At 42.4% G+C, this 15782-nt stretch overlaps 1 protein-coding gene across 4 annotated transcripts in view; it reads left to right on the top strand.

The window, feature by feature from the left end:
* Nucleotides 1-15782, top strand: part of ARHGEF26 (Rho guanine nucleotide exchange factor 26) — a 115074-nt gene that overhangs the window by 67732 nt on the left and 31560 nt on the right. For 3 of the 4 annotated variants that reach the window (XM_073359637.1, XM_073359638.1, XM_073359636.1), the window contains exon 11: nucleotides 3137-3291. In XM_073359637.1, the coding sequence (XP_073215738.1) occupies nucleotides 3137-3291 (155 nt within the window). Of the gene's footprint in view, nucleotides 1-3136; nucleotides 3292-14556; nucleotides 14606-15782 lie in introns of all 4 variants that reach the window. The other variant, XM_073359639.1, reaches the window with a different exon arrangement.

Here is a 15782-nt window from a genome sequence, read left to right as displayed (position 1 = left end):
TGCAGCTGAAGAATGCTGTGACCCTTCCTTGGCAACAACACTCCTCACAGACACCTCAGGGACAGGTTGAACCATCTGCAGATGCAGGGAACCTGGTCCCAGGATGACTTGAAACTGTGTAAATGTCCTGGAGCTCAGGGCCATGAGCTTGGCCTGTGTAGGATTTCTGTCTGTTCTGCAGAATTCCTCAGCGGAGACCTTCACAAACAACCCCTCCTCAGTGCACTGTTATAAACAAACAAGAAGGTATTCATTTATCCCCTTTCTGCCAAGAAGCCATCAGGCTGTGGACATGGTGTCATCGGGATAATCCTGTTGTTTTGGCATGTTCCAGGAACCAGCAACAACCTGGGGTGACGCTGTCCTCAGGGCACCCAGAACCGTAAGCTACTGTGTTGTACCTCCTTGCCTCACAAGAGAGAGCTTTGCTGGAGCTTTAATCTGTGTCAGTTCCCTGCCTCATCAGCTAACTTCTTGAGACGCTGCCAGTCTTAACGTTGCCTTGCACATAGCGGTCAGTGGACCCCAGTTCCAGAGTTCTCCAGTGATGTGTCTCTGCAGTGTCCAGTCCCTCTCACTGGACAGTCCCAGAAATTTTTAAGTTCGCTGCTTCCAAAGAGACAGTGCACACACCAGCCTGTTAGTTTAGCTGAGGACTGACACTTTACTTCAGTATAACAGCACTGAGATGGTTTATAGTAAAGAAAAGAGATGTAAGTGATACTAAGTAAGAGGGGGAAAAAACAGGTATGGTAACAAACAAAATAATAAAACATGCTTTCCAGTGTCCAAGGCTGAATTTTATCAAACTAGCATGTTTGTCTAGACAGCTTTCTCCCTGGCCAAGGCAGTTCTATCTGTCAGACCCATTGCAAATATCCAGCTGGCCTCCAGTATATCTCCCAGCCTGTCCAGTCATAATCTCAGAATCATGGTTAGTTTATTGCATCACGACCCACAATCATTGCACTTAATGGCTTGGATGTTGGCTACAGACAGACACTGCTCTATACAGATTCAAGAAATTCTCATCCAGAGCAGGAAGTCATTACTAGGAAATCCTACTCCTCTAAATGGAAAAGATTTTCCATATGGACAACTTGACAATCTAGACTGAGTATAGACCCTGAGATTGAGAGTCCTCGACTACGTGCTGAGCTTCAGACTGGCCTAGCGTTTAATTCTCAAGGTCCACCTTGTAGTAACGTTGGCATGTCACATTCTGGTGCAGTTTTGCTCAGTCTTCTCATTATCAAACAGTATCCATTTTCCTCAAAGCCTTTCTGCATACTACTCTCCTATTAGAGACCCAACCCCAGGTGGGACCTCAGTGTCATTCTCCCAAAACATATGGAGCCTCCTTTTGAGCCACTGTCAAATTGCTTGGTACGCCCCTTTACCCTCAAGATGTGTTTTTATAGTTGCTCTGCAAGGAGAGGGTCAGCAAGTTCCAAGCCCTTCTAACCAGATTTCCTTTTACAACCTTTTAGAAAGATAAAGCTGTGTCGAGACTGCACCTTAAATTCATCCCTAAGGTGGTCTCCAAATTCAGCGTCAGTCAGTAAACCTGCCAGTGTTCTTCCTAAAACTTCGCTTGATGCTGGGAGAAAAGAAGCTGTGGGCTCTGGATGTCTCGAACTCTATTATAGCAGTAGTCAATAGTCAGACAGCGGGGCAAATCCAGACCACCAGACACTTTTGAATGGACCCTGAAATCTTTTTATTTACTTATGATCATTATTGTTCGTTTTTTTTATTTGCTCTGGAGTCTGGACCTTGACTATACCTTGAGCAAGAAATTTGGACATTGATAAAAAAAATAGAGCAGGGGTAGTCAATTATTACCTTAATAGGATCAAGCCTTTTAGGTTATGTCCCCACCTCTTTGTGGCTATAGTCAGCCCATCAAAAGCCCAACGTGTCTCATCGTAGAGACTTTGAGTAGATCGTGCAGTGTTTTTCTGCCTGCTTTCAGATAGCCGATGGTCCTGTGCCTCCAAATATCAAGGGACTCCACTGGGGCACAGGCAGTGTCTTGATCCTTGAGCTTCAGAAATATGCTGCTATTTGAGATCTGCAAAGCAGCAACATGGATCAACTCACTTACCTTCATTAAAGATTACTCTCTTGAAATGGCAGCCAGGTCAGATGCCAAGTTGATGGGAGCGGTGCTGCAATCATTATTTCACTAATAATTTCCACTCCGTAGAGGATGCTGCTTGCCTGTCAACTACAAAGGGATCCATACTGACACACATTTGAGAAGAAAGAAGGGTTACTTACCCAACAGTAGCTATAAGATGCAGTCAGTTTGGGTCCCACTGCCCACCCTCCATCCCTGCTTTTCAGAGTCCTCTGCAACCGTGGGCTTTGAACTGTGAGGGAACGAAGGGAAAGTCACAGCTGCTCCACCCTTTTTGCTCTCATAGAGGAGCGTGAGGAGGCACAGGATGCATGTGCGGCTCCAGTGGACTGCTATGCAAAAGGACACATGCACGTGGGGCACATGTGCGCTACTGTAAGATCTATACCTGACAACATCCTCTCCAAGAGCCACCGTTACTGTAGTAGGGCAAGTAACTGTTCTTTTTCTGATGTTTAGGAGTTGATAGCTATGGGTTTTGCTGTTTCCTGACTTTCAGATACATTTGCTTTTGTTTTTAACCTTTGCTGTGATTTTACTGACTTTCAGACCTCTTCTATTTTAGTAACTGCAGTATTCTAATCTGGTAAATTTTTCTGTTTGTAACTTGAATTCTGCTTTATGAGAGACGGTGGTCTGGGAATATTTAAACGCCATTTTATTTCTGCCCTTTTGAAGAGATTTACTTAGTTCTGCATTAGGTGGAAACATGCTGGTAGGTCCATTTCACAGCATGCTCAATTCCAGATTGTTTGTTCTTAATTGATTTGAGCAGATGTAGTGTGAAGGTAGCCAGTACTTCTAAAGCATCCACTGTTGGCAGGTGTCTCCTGCATTGTACATTACTTTGAATCTTGAAGTCTCTATTTGACACCTATACTCCTATCTTTGTTTTGGGTTTATTCATGCATTTTTCCAAGTGATCCTGATACTCCTTTGTCTCACAGAAGGCTTGTGACTTACGATGAAAACGTTTTTTTTCTTATTTTGTAGCCATTTCCACTGGTCTCCTCTTCCCGGTGGTTAGTGAAAAGGGGTGAATTAACAGCATATGTGGAAGACACTGGACTCTTCTCTAAAAGGACCTGTAAGCAGCAAGTGTACTTCTTCCTCTTCAATGATGTTCTTATTATCACAAAGAAGAAGAGGTAAGGGATTCGACACTCTAAAACTGCATGTGTGTCTAATTCCTTGAGTCACACGCAAGCCACAATTGTCTTGAATGTTGCATGAGTCACCCTGGGGAAATGAGAACGTAAACTTCCTGGCTTCACAACGGCTGTTTATTCAATATTTACCTCAAGTATAATTTATTGTTCCCAAAGCCTTTTTAGATTATTCCTTTAGCAACTGTTTGCATGTTTGAGTGAATGAGGAAGATATGAGAAGAAGCGGTTATGCATAATATGCTTGCAGCACAAAAACAAAACCTCATGTGAGTGGAAATGTTGACTAAAAATGCATTGAGTGCTGCCAAAACATTTACAGTTTTGTAGTCATACATTTTGGTATGCTGTGCCTGTACAAAGAATGAATGAATTAAGGAGGCATTTTTGAGTCTCTCCTATTTCTCCATCAGACCATACTCAGAATTGCATTGGTTGGAGATCAAACAGAAATGAAAATCCAATCCAGTCATAGTGACTCAGCAAAGGTATACATTTTAGCAAGATAAATAAATATGTAGAACAGGAATGTCTCTCCATACTATTCTTTCCTGGAGAATCGGTATCAGTGATGTGATGTGATAGAGGAGGCTGCTGGGAGCACCCTGTTAAAATTCCACCACCAAATTGAAGGGATCGTTATGGTCATTCCTCTGCCTTTGATGGAGTTCATGCCCTCTGCAGATGCTGCTCTGTCATTCCTGACAGAGATGATTTGCTCCTGTGGTTACTAAAAAATAGTTTTGAAGAGCAGATGTTCTGCTTTTGGGTTGACCAGTTACACCAAATATCAGGTATTTTAAAAATCATTTCGAAAATCTTGAGCCTGTGCTTCAAACAGTACGATTGAGCACTATGCTATAATTCTGTTGTAGTTTATGCATTTTTGAGAAACAAAATGTGAACACTTCCAGCAAAGTGTGGCATGATTTGTTTGCTGCCTTAGTTCTTGGTTATATTCAAGTGAATAGATTTCTCCCCAGCCTGTTCACTGTAGTACACACACGGCTGGGACACAGGGTTTATCACAGGCTACAGGGAACACTTTTATGGGAGCCCCTTTTTGAAACATTGGCAGCGCATCAAAGATTTGTATCACACATCTTTAAACAGTGTGTTTCTTTCTGTTCTCAGGGGACTAAAGTTAATATTTTATTGTGCTGGTAGCTAAGTAAACTTCTGAATTGGAAAACAATGAAAAAGTCTATTATCTGTATTACATTGTTTATTGGTTTCCTGTGGAATAGCTTGGTTACCCAGCTTCTGAGATAATTTTTTGCAATAATGTATTCTTTCCAAACTCTGGCTCTTTTGATTTATAACATCTTCCAGCTGTTGGAATCTGTGAGATCCTAGTGGACCCTATAAGTTACAGTAAATAAAACTTGATCTTAATTATGGAGTTTATATATTCACTGTACCAAGATCTTTCTAAATAAACACATGAAGTTGAAAAGTATTGATTCCTGTGATCCTACCACAGTCATTCTGATCACAAAATATGTACTGCACAAATGCAGACAAACTTACTAATTACATTCTTTTATGTGATCCATTGCACCTTAGCTGTGCAAAAAAAATCCATTCCCATGCAGTTTTTCAAAGTTAAATTTGAACTGGCTTCTGCACATGTTATAACATTAAATAATTTAATGACTGTACTAACACCAGTGGTACAGTTCCTCTAGTTTTTAAGATGTAACCAGGGATACTTTGAAGGTGATATTCAAGTTTAAGACACTGTGTGTTTACATTTGCACGTTTGGGTTTCCCATGCTTTTTTCACTGCTGCCATAAAAATCACTTTGTTGTACCCCTGCATTATAAGTCCTAATCATTCAGCTCCTTGAAATTGTACAAAATGAGTTTTCTTTCTGTATCCTGAAGCTTATTTTCACTTGCCCTGTCCAAGTTATTAACCATATTTGTAGAGCTCAGTTAGCACAATAAGGAGTGATTAAGTCCAAATTCTTTAAAGGCCAGGATTGATGGTATAGGTCAAAGTAGTCCCACAGATAACTGATAAGCAGTGTTGGTCCAACAACATTCAGCATGTAGAGCAGTACTTACATTTAGACTCAGACTTTAAGGACAAAAGGGGCCAGCGTGATCATCTAGTCTGACCTCCTGCATATTGCAGGCCACAGACTCTCACCCATCCTTTCCTGTAATAGACCCCTAACCTCTGGCTGAGTTACTGAAATCCTCAAATCTTGATACAAAGACTTTGTTACAAAAGTTTTACCTACCAGAAGTATAATTAAAAGAACTGCATTTGTGTATTACAGTGAGCAAGCACTCCAGAAAAGCATTTGTTCAGTGAGATTTAGCTAGAAGATGATAAACCTCATGATACTGTACACGTAGGCATGCTCCGCATCAGGTTTTAGGCTTTCATTCCTACAGTGCTTTCCTCGTCAGATCCATCCACAGCCCCTAGTTTGAGCTCATCCTGCATTTGTAATGGTAAGACTTAATGGCCTACCTTTATGTTCTCAAATAGTTGAATGGGATTTAGCAACCCAATTCCCCTTGCTTTAATGGGCATCATATGGCCAAATCCCATGGAACTCTGAAATATTTTAGAGGCTTATGCTTTAAACATCATGCTGCTTTGCAGCCCAATCATGCATAAGTATATTAAATGCGCTTTTGGGGATCGCTTAGGGCCCCATTTACTTTTCTGTGTATCACAAAGAAGCAGGAAACTCAGAGTTGCTTCAACATGCTTGTTCTTTGAGGGGTTAGGGCACTGTAGCATCTGCTGCAGAACAGCCTGGCCCTTGAAGCTAGCAGATCACAGGAGACACCCAGTGAGTCCCTGTGCTTTTGTGCAGCTGGCCTGCTGGCAGCATGGTTCCATTGGGCCATAGAGCATTAACACCAAATGGATTTCTAATGATTAAATCCACAAGGTTGGTTGAGGGAACCTGCTTGAGTGGCTCTTCCACTGCTTCACTCCTCACTGTTCCTTCAAAAGTGTGAGAGGCCTGGGCTCCACTGTTTTTACCTCAGCTGAGTCATTGTCTTCCACATCCCTCCTGGCTGGGGGGAATTAACAGTTGGCAAGTTATAGCCTGAATCCAGCATCTTTTTTTACCTTCTGGCCCAGAGCTTTAAATAGTGGCTAAAAATTCCATCCCTTCTCCATTGTTTAGCATGCAGCTTCTTGTGATCCTGATTCAGTTTATTCTCCAGCTTCTGTGGAGTCTTCCAGGACGTAGACGATATCTGCATTTTTAATGTAAAAATCACACATGGACTTTTTACGTAAACTTTTCTGGCCGCCTTAATACAAACTTTGATTTCTATCTCTTGAATGCATGATGAAGACTGTATGTATCCAGGGTGTCAGACTCTTGGAGAGACTCAAATCCCATTTTTATGGTTGATGGACTGGGGCATAACTTTAGTGCCGGTCACTAACCACCATGCATGGCGGCTCTCCCGTTGATGTCAAAGATTTAATGGTAGACAGCGGCCCTTAAGTAACAGCTTAAGTATTCAGCTGCTATTGTTATGTATGTATTCAGTATATGTTGTATTCATCATTACTCAGTGAGAAAAATTACCACCACTATTTTTACTTTCCTACCTTTCCCGTCTTTCTTCCCTGTTCTTTTTCTTGTTCTTCCTCTGCATTTTCCTTCCTGCAGCAACACCAAATTCTAGTCCTCTGTGCTTCACACTCATCCTTATCCCCATTACATCTACTAATATGATTGCTAATGAAATGGTTCACATTGACATTAAAGTCCAGTAATTACCCTTCAAATGTAAACATCCTAGGGGGCAGAGGAATTCACACGCTTTGTCTCTTGAGTCATTATTTCAGGCTTTTTGTATCAGGCAGACAGCACTTTATTAGCTGTACTTGGGTCACTTCTTGAAGGTTTTCTTCACAACTATGAGAGCAAGCAGTTTTTTAAAATGAATATTCAGTTCTACAGAAACCAAGTATTTAATGTAAATACCTCACATAAATACCTCAAGCAGGTATCTACCTATACAAGGGTTTACATGTGACACCTGAGATATAGACAGTGCTGCTTTAAAAGAAAGGTACCCCAATAGAAATCTCTATATTTTTGCTAGTAATATTAATCTTACTTTTATGTGTTCCTCCCAGGTTGAACTTCCAGGGCCATCCCCTCTCCTCTTGCTACAGTTGTGTATATAAAACATATCCATTCTGAACTTGACCCGAGGCACTGTTATGGAATTGCTAGGTTCAGAGAACTCTTCATATGTTGCCTTTTGTCACAGTGTAACTCCCTTCTCTTCATGTGCCAATAAATTTATGTCTGCAACTGTAATTTTCACTCCATGCATCTGAAGAAGTGGGGTTTTTAACCTATGAAAGCTTATGCTCAAATAAATCTGTTAGTCTTTAAGGTGCCACCGGATTCCTTGTTGTTTCTAGAACTACATTTTCCCAACCAGTCAGAGAGCTCAGAAAATGAACTGTCTGTAGGAACATCCCTATAACTTCTCACTGAAGCCTGGAAGTGTTTGCCATAGCAGCATTCCGCTAAGGATAGAACAGAGCTCCCTCTTGAACCTGCCTGGATTGGATAGCTCCTATGCACACAGTCCTGGGATCAAGAAGGACTGGTTAAGGATTCCAGCTTTCAATATGGAGTGGCTGCATTTGAGCTGGCATGCTGTGGTCCTCCCTTTCCACTCAAGAAGTAGTGAGTTCATGCTATGTTTAACTATAGTTGAAGTGGACATTCTTTATTCACCCATTCAAAAAAGACCCTCAAACTGCAATATTGTAGATTATTAAAAGGTTTCTCACAAATTGCAAGGATACCTCTATTTTAGTGAGGATATAGAGTTATTAAATGTTTTTAGCTCACTTTCTGTAATCCCTTAAGGATACCACTAAAATCATGTCTGTTTAATGGCTGCATGGCTTGTCAACTCCTGAGATAATCTTGGCAATGGAATGCAGCTGGACTGCATAAATTGGAAACCACCCAAAGGTCAAATAATACTTTGGAATGTTACCTGTTCTCAGCTGCTCGCAAAACTGGGTTTGTATACCAGATTGCCCCCCCCCCCCCCCCCCAACCAAGGAAAAACCATAGTTTCCTAATTAAAGAGGCAAGTTAGATACCGCATCACAAACAAAAGGAAGCAACTTTTGTAATGAAATACTGAAGATTTCAGTGTGTAACTTGCAAGTATTCTTAATGGTGGTAAGCTAAAATAGGAGGTACTTACATTTTATTGGTTTAAAAAGACCTATTTTAAAGAGTGAAGGAATAATTTGGGATTTTTTATCTTACGTTTTCTACGGTTGTGGGGGATTTTTTGTTTTGTTTTTTTGTTTTTTGTTTTTTTAACTTATATAGTGTATTTGTGGCCGTGTTGGACTCGGGATACTGGAGAGGCCAGGAGGGTGAGGTAATGTCTTTTATTCCAGTGGTTTTCAAACTGAGAGTCACGACCCAGTACTGGCTCGTGGAATGTAAGGCACTGGGTCGTGGTGGCTCTGTTCAGCACCGCCAACCGGGCCATTAAAAAGTCCTGTCGGCAGTGCCGCCCAGCTAAGGCAGGCTAGTTCCTACCTGTTCTGACACCACACTGCACCCCAGAAGTGGCCAGCAGCAGGTCTGGCTCCTAGGTGGGGGGAACACGGGGCTCCATGCACTGCCCCCGCCCCGAGCACCAGCTCCGCACTGCCATTGGCCAGGAACTGGGGCAGTGCCTGTGGGCGCAGACAGCGCACGGAGATGGACTGCCTCTGTCCCCCCCAGGGGCTGCAGAGATGTGCCAGCAGCCAGCCACTTCTGGGGACTGTGTGGGGCCAGGGCAGGCAGGCAAACTGCCTGAGCCCCGCTGTGCCGCCAGCCAGGAGCCAGTTGTAGTAAGCGCCTCCTGGCCAGAGCCTGCACCTCGCACCCACTCCCGCACCCCAGCCCAGAGCCCGCACCCTCATCCAAATTCCCTCCCAGAGCCCACACCCTTTCCTGCACCCCAATCACCTGCACCAGCCCACAGCCTTCGCCTGCACCAAACTCCCAGAGCCTGCACCCCTCACCTTCTCCTACAGCCCAACACCCTGCACCAGCCCAGAGCTCCCTCCTGCACCCAAACTCCCTCCCAGAGCTTGCACCCCTCACTCCTGCACCCCAACCTCCTGTCCCAGGCTCAGCCCGGAACTCCCTCCCACACTCCAACCACCTGCCCCTCAGCCCAGAGCCTGCACCCCCCCCCCCCCACACACAAACCCCCTGCCCCAGCCCATTGAAAGTGAGTGAGGGTGGGGGACAGTGAGCGGTGGAGAGACGGGAAAATGGAGTGGGTGGGGCCTCGGGGAAGGGGCAGAGTAGATCCTGGGTTGATCTGAAATGCAAAAAGTGATCTTTTGCGTAAAAAGGTTGGAGACCACTGGTCTAGTGTGTCTGTTCAGTCCATGATTTTTAGTGTCGAGCAGAGTAATGAATTTAAGCTCCCAGGCTCATATTTTGAAAGTGTTGTGCCGGTTTCCTTTGAAGGTGAGGACTGATGGGTCCGATGTCGAGTGATCGCTGTGTGATAAGCGTTCGCCAACAGGTAATAGGGTGTTCTTGTCTTTTATCATTTTCCTGTGTGAGTACATTTGAAAGTGAAGAATTGTCTGGTTTTACCCACATAGTTGTTGGGGCATTTAGTTCAGGAAATAAATCTTTCCTGGACCCCCACTTCTGACCTTCAAACACCTCCCTTCCCCAATCTCTCCAAGCTTATCATAAGAAGCAAGCTCCCCACAGACCAGGACACGCCAACTCTCAAAGCAGCACCAGATCCTGCCGGAAGAGCAGATGCAAAACCTGCAGACATAGCTCCACTGCTACAATGATCAACACCCCCCCCACAACACATCTTTCAAGATCCCTGGATTCCACACATGCCTATCCCAACATGTGGCGTACCTTATCCAGTGCCCCAATAACAACTACTTTTAGCTAGAACTATCTGGATTGTCAAGTCTGTCGTTTTTTTTTTGTTTTTTTTTTATTCCACCCCCCATGATTTTATTGGAGACTTCTGGGGGGTCTCAGGGCATAGCTATTGCATAGGAACCATGCAAAAAAATTAGTGGGCACTCATCAACAGCCAGTTCCCCTCCTCTCCCCCTTGCCTCCCGTCCGCTGGTGGCTCCACCAATCAACTCCTCCCTCTCCCTCCCAGTGCTTCCCACCCACAGCGATCAGCTGTTCCATGGCATGCAGGAGGCGCTGCTGGGGGAGGGGGAAGAGCGAGGATGGGGCATGCTTGGGGGAGGGGATGGAAATGGGTGGGAAGAGGTGAGGTGGGGGCAGGAAGAGCTGGGGCAGGGGTGGGGACTTTGGGCTTCTTGGTGGATTATAATGGGGTCTTGCAAAAACTAATAATTTAACTGCCTGCCTGCTGAAAAGTGGAAGCTGCTCATAACTCTTCAACTGCATGTCGCTTACTTATTTTATTTGTTTTTTTAATTTTTTTTTAACATTTACTGAAATCTTCCAATATTGTAAAATATTACTCCATCTCAGGGATTAAAATGAATTCTTCAAATCTTAAGGAAGTCCAGTTTAGCAACACAATAGTTCTGGCTTCTTTGTCTCATATATCTATGAAAGTATGCTTCTGCAATCTTGTATGAGCTTGCTTGCTGTGGGAAATCCTATATTGTCGCTGAGTTGGTGCCTAGAAAACTAACTTGCAGATTACAATCTAACTCAAAATTGGTCTTTGTTTTTTAAAAAAATCATTAAAATTGCTTGCTATAGTGTAGTCTTTGAAGTTTTACATATCTGCATATTTTGTTTGTCTGTGAGAGCTGCTATTTCCTGGTTGCAGGTGGCATTTTGAGATTTGGGATGAGTATGAGTTGTTGGCGTGTTTTGTTTTTTTTTTTCCCCCAAGGGGTGGAATCATATTAATTATTCAGAGCACCAGTATGACAATCCCAATAGAATGCACCTGTGCTTGTCTCTCTCTGTCTTTGTAATACATGCTGCTTCCTCAGGAAATTAACTTTGTGGGTGTGTGGGGACTGAAGACTCACTCACAGTGTGTTAATTTTAGTGCAAAAACTGAAATTTCATTCTGTCTGGCAATTGCAGCTGTTTCTCACTCCTTGTGAACAAAATAGATTTGGGATCTGACTGATTCGGTTTACACTAGTGTAAGTCGGAAGGAATTCCTTTATAATAGTGTAAAACTATCAAGATCAAGAATCTGGCTTGAACTGAAAATATCAAAATCTCTATTTTCCTATAGAGACTGCCAGCAGTAAGATATAATGCAAATATTGTTTTAAGCAGCAATACTTTATATAATATTATGGAGTATACAGATATAGAGTACTATTAAAATAGGGAGGTCCAGCCCTCCAGTAGTGTGTAAATATCTCAAAGTAATTTAACTTCCCTCCCCACAACTGTATTTTTGCAAGAGAGGAAATACATTTCTGAGGTGTGAGGGCGTATGCATCATTGGTTGTATGCTCTGTTCTTAATACCTTGAGACTTAATATTAAAAATTAAAACTCTTTGATTTCCTACAGTCCTGTAAAATAACATACATTTTACCTGTACAGTAGACAGACCAAACAAAAACTGCTTACACTGTTACTGTTCTATTTCTAATTCATAAATGCACTTACAATATTCATATTTTCAAAATAAAGTAGAAGGGAGAGAGTAGCACATTAGAATGATGTTTCAGATCAGGAATTCTCAAACTTCATTGCACCACAACCCACTTTTGACAACAAAAATGATTACACCACTGCAGGACAGCTGTCCAAAGCCGAAGCCCCAGCCAGGGGGGACCGTAACCTGAGCCTTGCTACCCAGAGCTGAAGCCGAAGCCTGAGCCCCTCCTCTGCCCAGGGCTGAAGTCTTTGGGCTTCAGCACCAGGCAGTGGGGCTCAGGCTACGGCTTCAGCCCCAGACCCCAGCAAGTCTAACACCAGCCATGGCAACCCCATTAAAATGGAGTTGAAACCCACTTTGGGGTCCCAACCCACAGTTTGAGAACCGCTGGTTCAGATTATAGATCTGGCTAGTTACAACAAATGAAGGTGCTGCAGCTCCAAGTTAAAGTCCATGCCAAGTGATGGAATCTGTCCAAAACAATTATTCATAAGTAAACCCGTGGAGTGCTATATAAGGCCGTTATCCTTACAAGAACATACTCACTGGATTGGCATTTCTTTGGCTTACAGTATTACATGGATACAGAGATAAGCCAGAACAAGGTTGATGCCTTTGTTGGCTTACCTACCTCTATTATATAGTACTGCTTACTTTGGTTTGTACAGTGGTGATATATGATTTAGGGCACAGTGTCCTGCCACTGCTTAGAGGAACCTTGTCTAGACGATATGAGGTTTTTTATTTAATTATATTAAAATAATTGACATAGTCCTTGTGACGGGTTCGGTCACAGAGACCTGCTTGGGACTGTCACCAGATGTGCTGAAATTACCTCTGAGCCCGTTTTCCCTGGCAGCTTGGGACTCCAGAATCCTGCCTTGTGGAGCCAGACATGCTAGTCTGCTGCAACACAGACCAGGTCTGGTCCACACACCCAAAGCTGCAGACTTAACTGAAAACAGCTCATCAGGTTTCCTGTCCCCAGCAACCAGACACCCAGTTCCCAATGGGATCCAAACCCCATATAAATCAGTTTTACTCTATATAAAGCTTATACAGGGTAAATTCATAAATTATCTGCCCTCTATAACTCTGATAGAGAGAGATGCACGGCTGTTTGCTGCCCTAGGTATTAATCACTTACTCTGGATTTGTTAATAAACAAAAGTGATTTTATTAAGTATAAAAAGTAGGATTTAAGTGGTTTCAAGTAATAACAGACAGAACAAAGTAAGTCACCAAGCAAAATAAATCAAAAACAAGCATGTCTAAGTCTAATACATTAAGAAACTGATTACAGGTAATATCTCCCCCTCAGCAATGTTCCAATAAGCTTCTTTCACAGACTAGACTCCTTCCTAGTCTGGGCCCAGTCCTTTCCCCTGGTATGGTCTTTGTTAGTTCCAGCAGACATCTTAGGTGGAAACTAGGGGAGTTCTCATGACTGGAAGCCTCCTTTGTTCTGTTCCACCCCCTTTTATAGCTGTGGCACAAGGCAGGAATCTCTTTTGTCTCTCTGGGTCCCCACCCCTCCTTCTAAATGGAAAAGCACCAGGTTTAAGATGGATTCCAGTATCATTGACATGTTCACATGTCCTGTGAAACCCCAGCCTCCATTCTTCCAGGGCTGGCCCACACATACACCGGAAGGTTTGCATGTAAACAGAGCCATTTACAACTAATTGCCCTAGTCAATGAGAGCCATCAAGATTCTAAACCACCATTAATGGTCCACACTTTGCATAATTACAATAAGATCTCAGAGTTATATTTCATATTTCTAGCTTCAGATAAAAAAAGATACATGCATACAAATAGGAGGAATGTATTCAGTAGTTTATAACCTTTGTTATGATACCTTACAAGAGACCTTTTGCATAAGGCATATTTCAGTTACATCATATTCACACTCATAAGCATATTTCCATAAAACATATGGAGTGCAATGTCACAGTCCCATAACAAAACACACACTGAATTCACTGTGACTTTGTTTGGACAGGGAATAAGTATTTTTAAACATCTGAGTTTGCAGTGAGGTTCTGTGCAGTTTGATGCCTTCTGTACCTTGCCAGTGATTAAATTGGATGTTTTGGTTGAATTCAAGAAGCAGAAAGAAGGAAAGCAGAGCTGTTGGTCAATGATATATTACTAGTGGCTTTCCAGAAGTTGAAATGAATCTTAAACTAGCTCTCTTCAGTCTTTGTTCTGCTGAGCAGAGACGTTACTTAAAAAAAAATAAGAAAAAGGGGGTGTCGTAAATATAAATGGAAGGGTAAACACCTTTAAATCCCTTCTGGCCAGAGGAAAAACCCTTTCACCTGTAAAGGGTTAAAAAGCTAAGATAACCTTGCTGGCACCTGACCAAAATGACCAATGAGGAGACAAGATACTTTCAAAGCTGTATGGGGTGGGGGGACAAAGGATTCTCTCTGTCTGTGTGATGCTTTTGCCGGGACCAGAGCAGGAATGCAGGTCAGAACTCCTGTAAAAAGTCAGTAAGCAATCTAGTTAGTTATGCGTTAGATTCTGTTTTGTTTAAATGGCTGAGAAAATAAGTTGTGCTGAATGGAATGTATATTCCTGTTTTTGTGTCTTTTTCTAACTTAAGGTTTTGCCTAGAGGGATTCTCTATGTTTTGAATCTGATTACCCTATAAGGTATTTACCATGCTGATTTTACAGAGATGATTCTTTTACTTTTTCTTCAATTAAAATTCTTCTTTTAAGAACCTGATTGCTTTTCATTGTTCTTAAGATCCAAGGGTTTGGGTCTGTGTTCTACTATGCAAATTGGTGAGGATTTTTATCAAGCCTTCCCTAGGAAAGGGGGTTAGTGCGTGGGGGAATATTTGGGGGGTGGGGTGGTTCCAAGTGGGCACTTCCCCTGTTCTTTGTGTAACGCTTTGGAGGTGGCAGCATTAAACCTAAGCTGGTAAGAATAAGCTTGGGGGGGGGTCTTTCATGCAGGTCCCCACATCCATACCCTAGGATTCAGAGTGGAGAAGGAACCTTGACAGGGGGAAAAGTCTCTAGTTGTGTGTGGGAAGAAGCATATACTATATGTTCTGATTTGACTGGGTGCTGATTTTATCTTGCATGATTGTACAATAATATGATTGTGTGCGATGTAAAATCTTATACCTTGGGGCTGTACTCTTGTCTGTTTTGTGTGATTTACTGCTTAGAGAAGAAAGCTTGAAAGAACTTCTTGGAAATAAGCATCAACGTTACTGTAATCTCAAAAAGATGAACATAGATATTAGATAATCCAAAATGGGATGTTGATTGAGTTGCTGTTTAATCTTTTTAGTGCTAAATAGTTATGCAACTTTTGTCAGGGCTTGCATCCAGTATTTTCAGGCAATTAATGACTTCAGTCTCCCATCTTGTATTGGACAGTGCATGTGCTTGTGAATTGATGTATATCTGCCAACATCAGTAGGGGCAAAACACACACTCTTTGGAGGCACCAGAATATAATGCAAACAGACTTTTGTTCAATCCCTAAATCTCTTAGAAATTTGCTCTCACAAAGTTATAAAATAAGTGTTTGGAGATTGTGTAGAACAAAAGTAAATATGTGTGTAAACAATCCCAGTGAGTGAATAAGAAGAATATTCATAGTTACATAAACTATGCTGGCAGGGACTACTAATTCACAAATTTCAGTCATAAACTGCTCGCTATGTAGGGCAGAAAAGAATGGTCCTAGTGCTTCACAGGGAACTAAAGCATCAGGAGGGGCTCATGCTTTGAGGCAGAATGGACTTTTGCGCTGTTCCATTGTAGCAAATATTCTGAAGTTGATTAAAAATGCATTTCTTCATATGAATGT

Source organism: Lepidochelys kempii, chromosome 9 (genome assembly GCF_965140265.1).
Source record: "Lepidochelys kempii isolate rLepKem1 chromosome 9, rLepKem1.hap2, whole genome shotgun sequence".
NCBI lineage: Eukaryota > Metazoa > Chordata > Testudines > Cheloniidae > Lepidochelys > Lepidochelys kempii.
The sequence above is the reverse complement of the archived record's forward strand: the minus strand, read 5'-3'. Positions and strand labels throughout refer to the sequence as shown.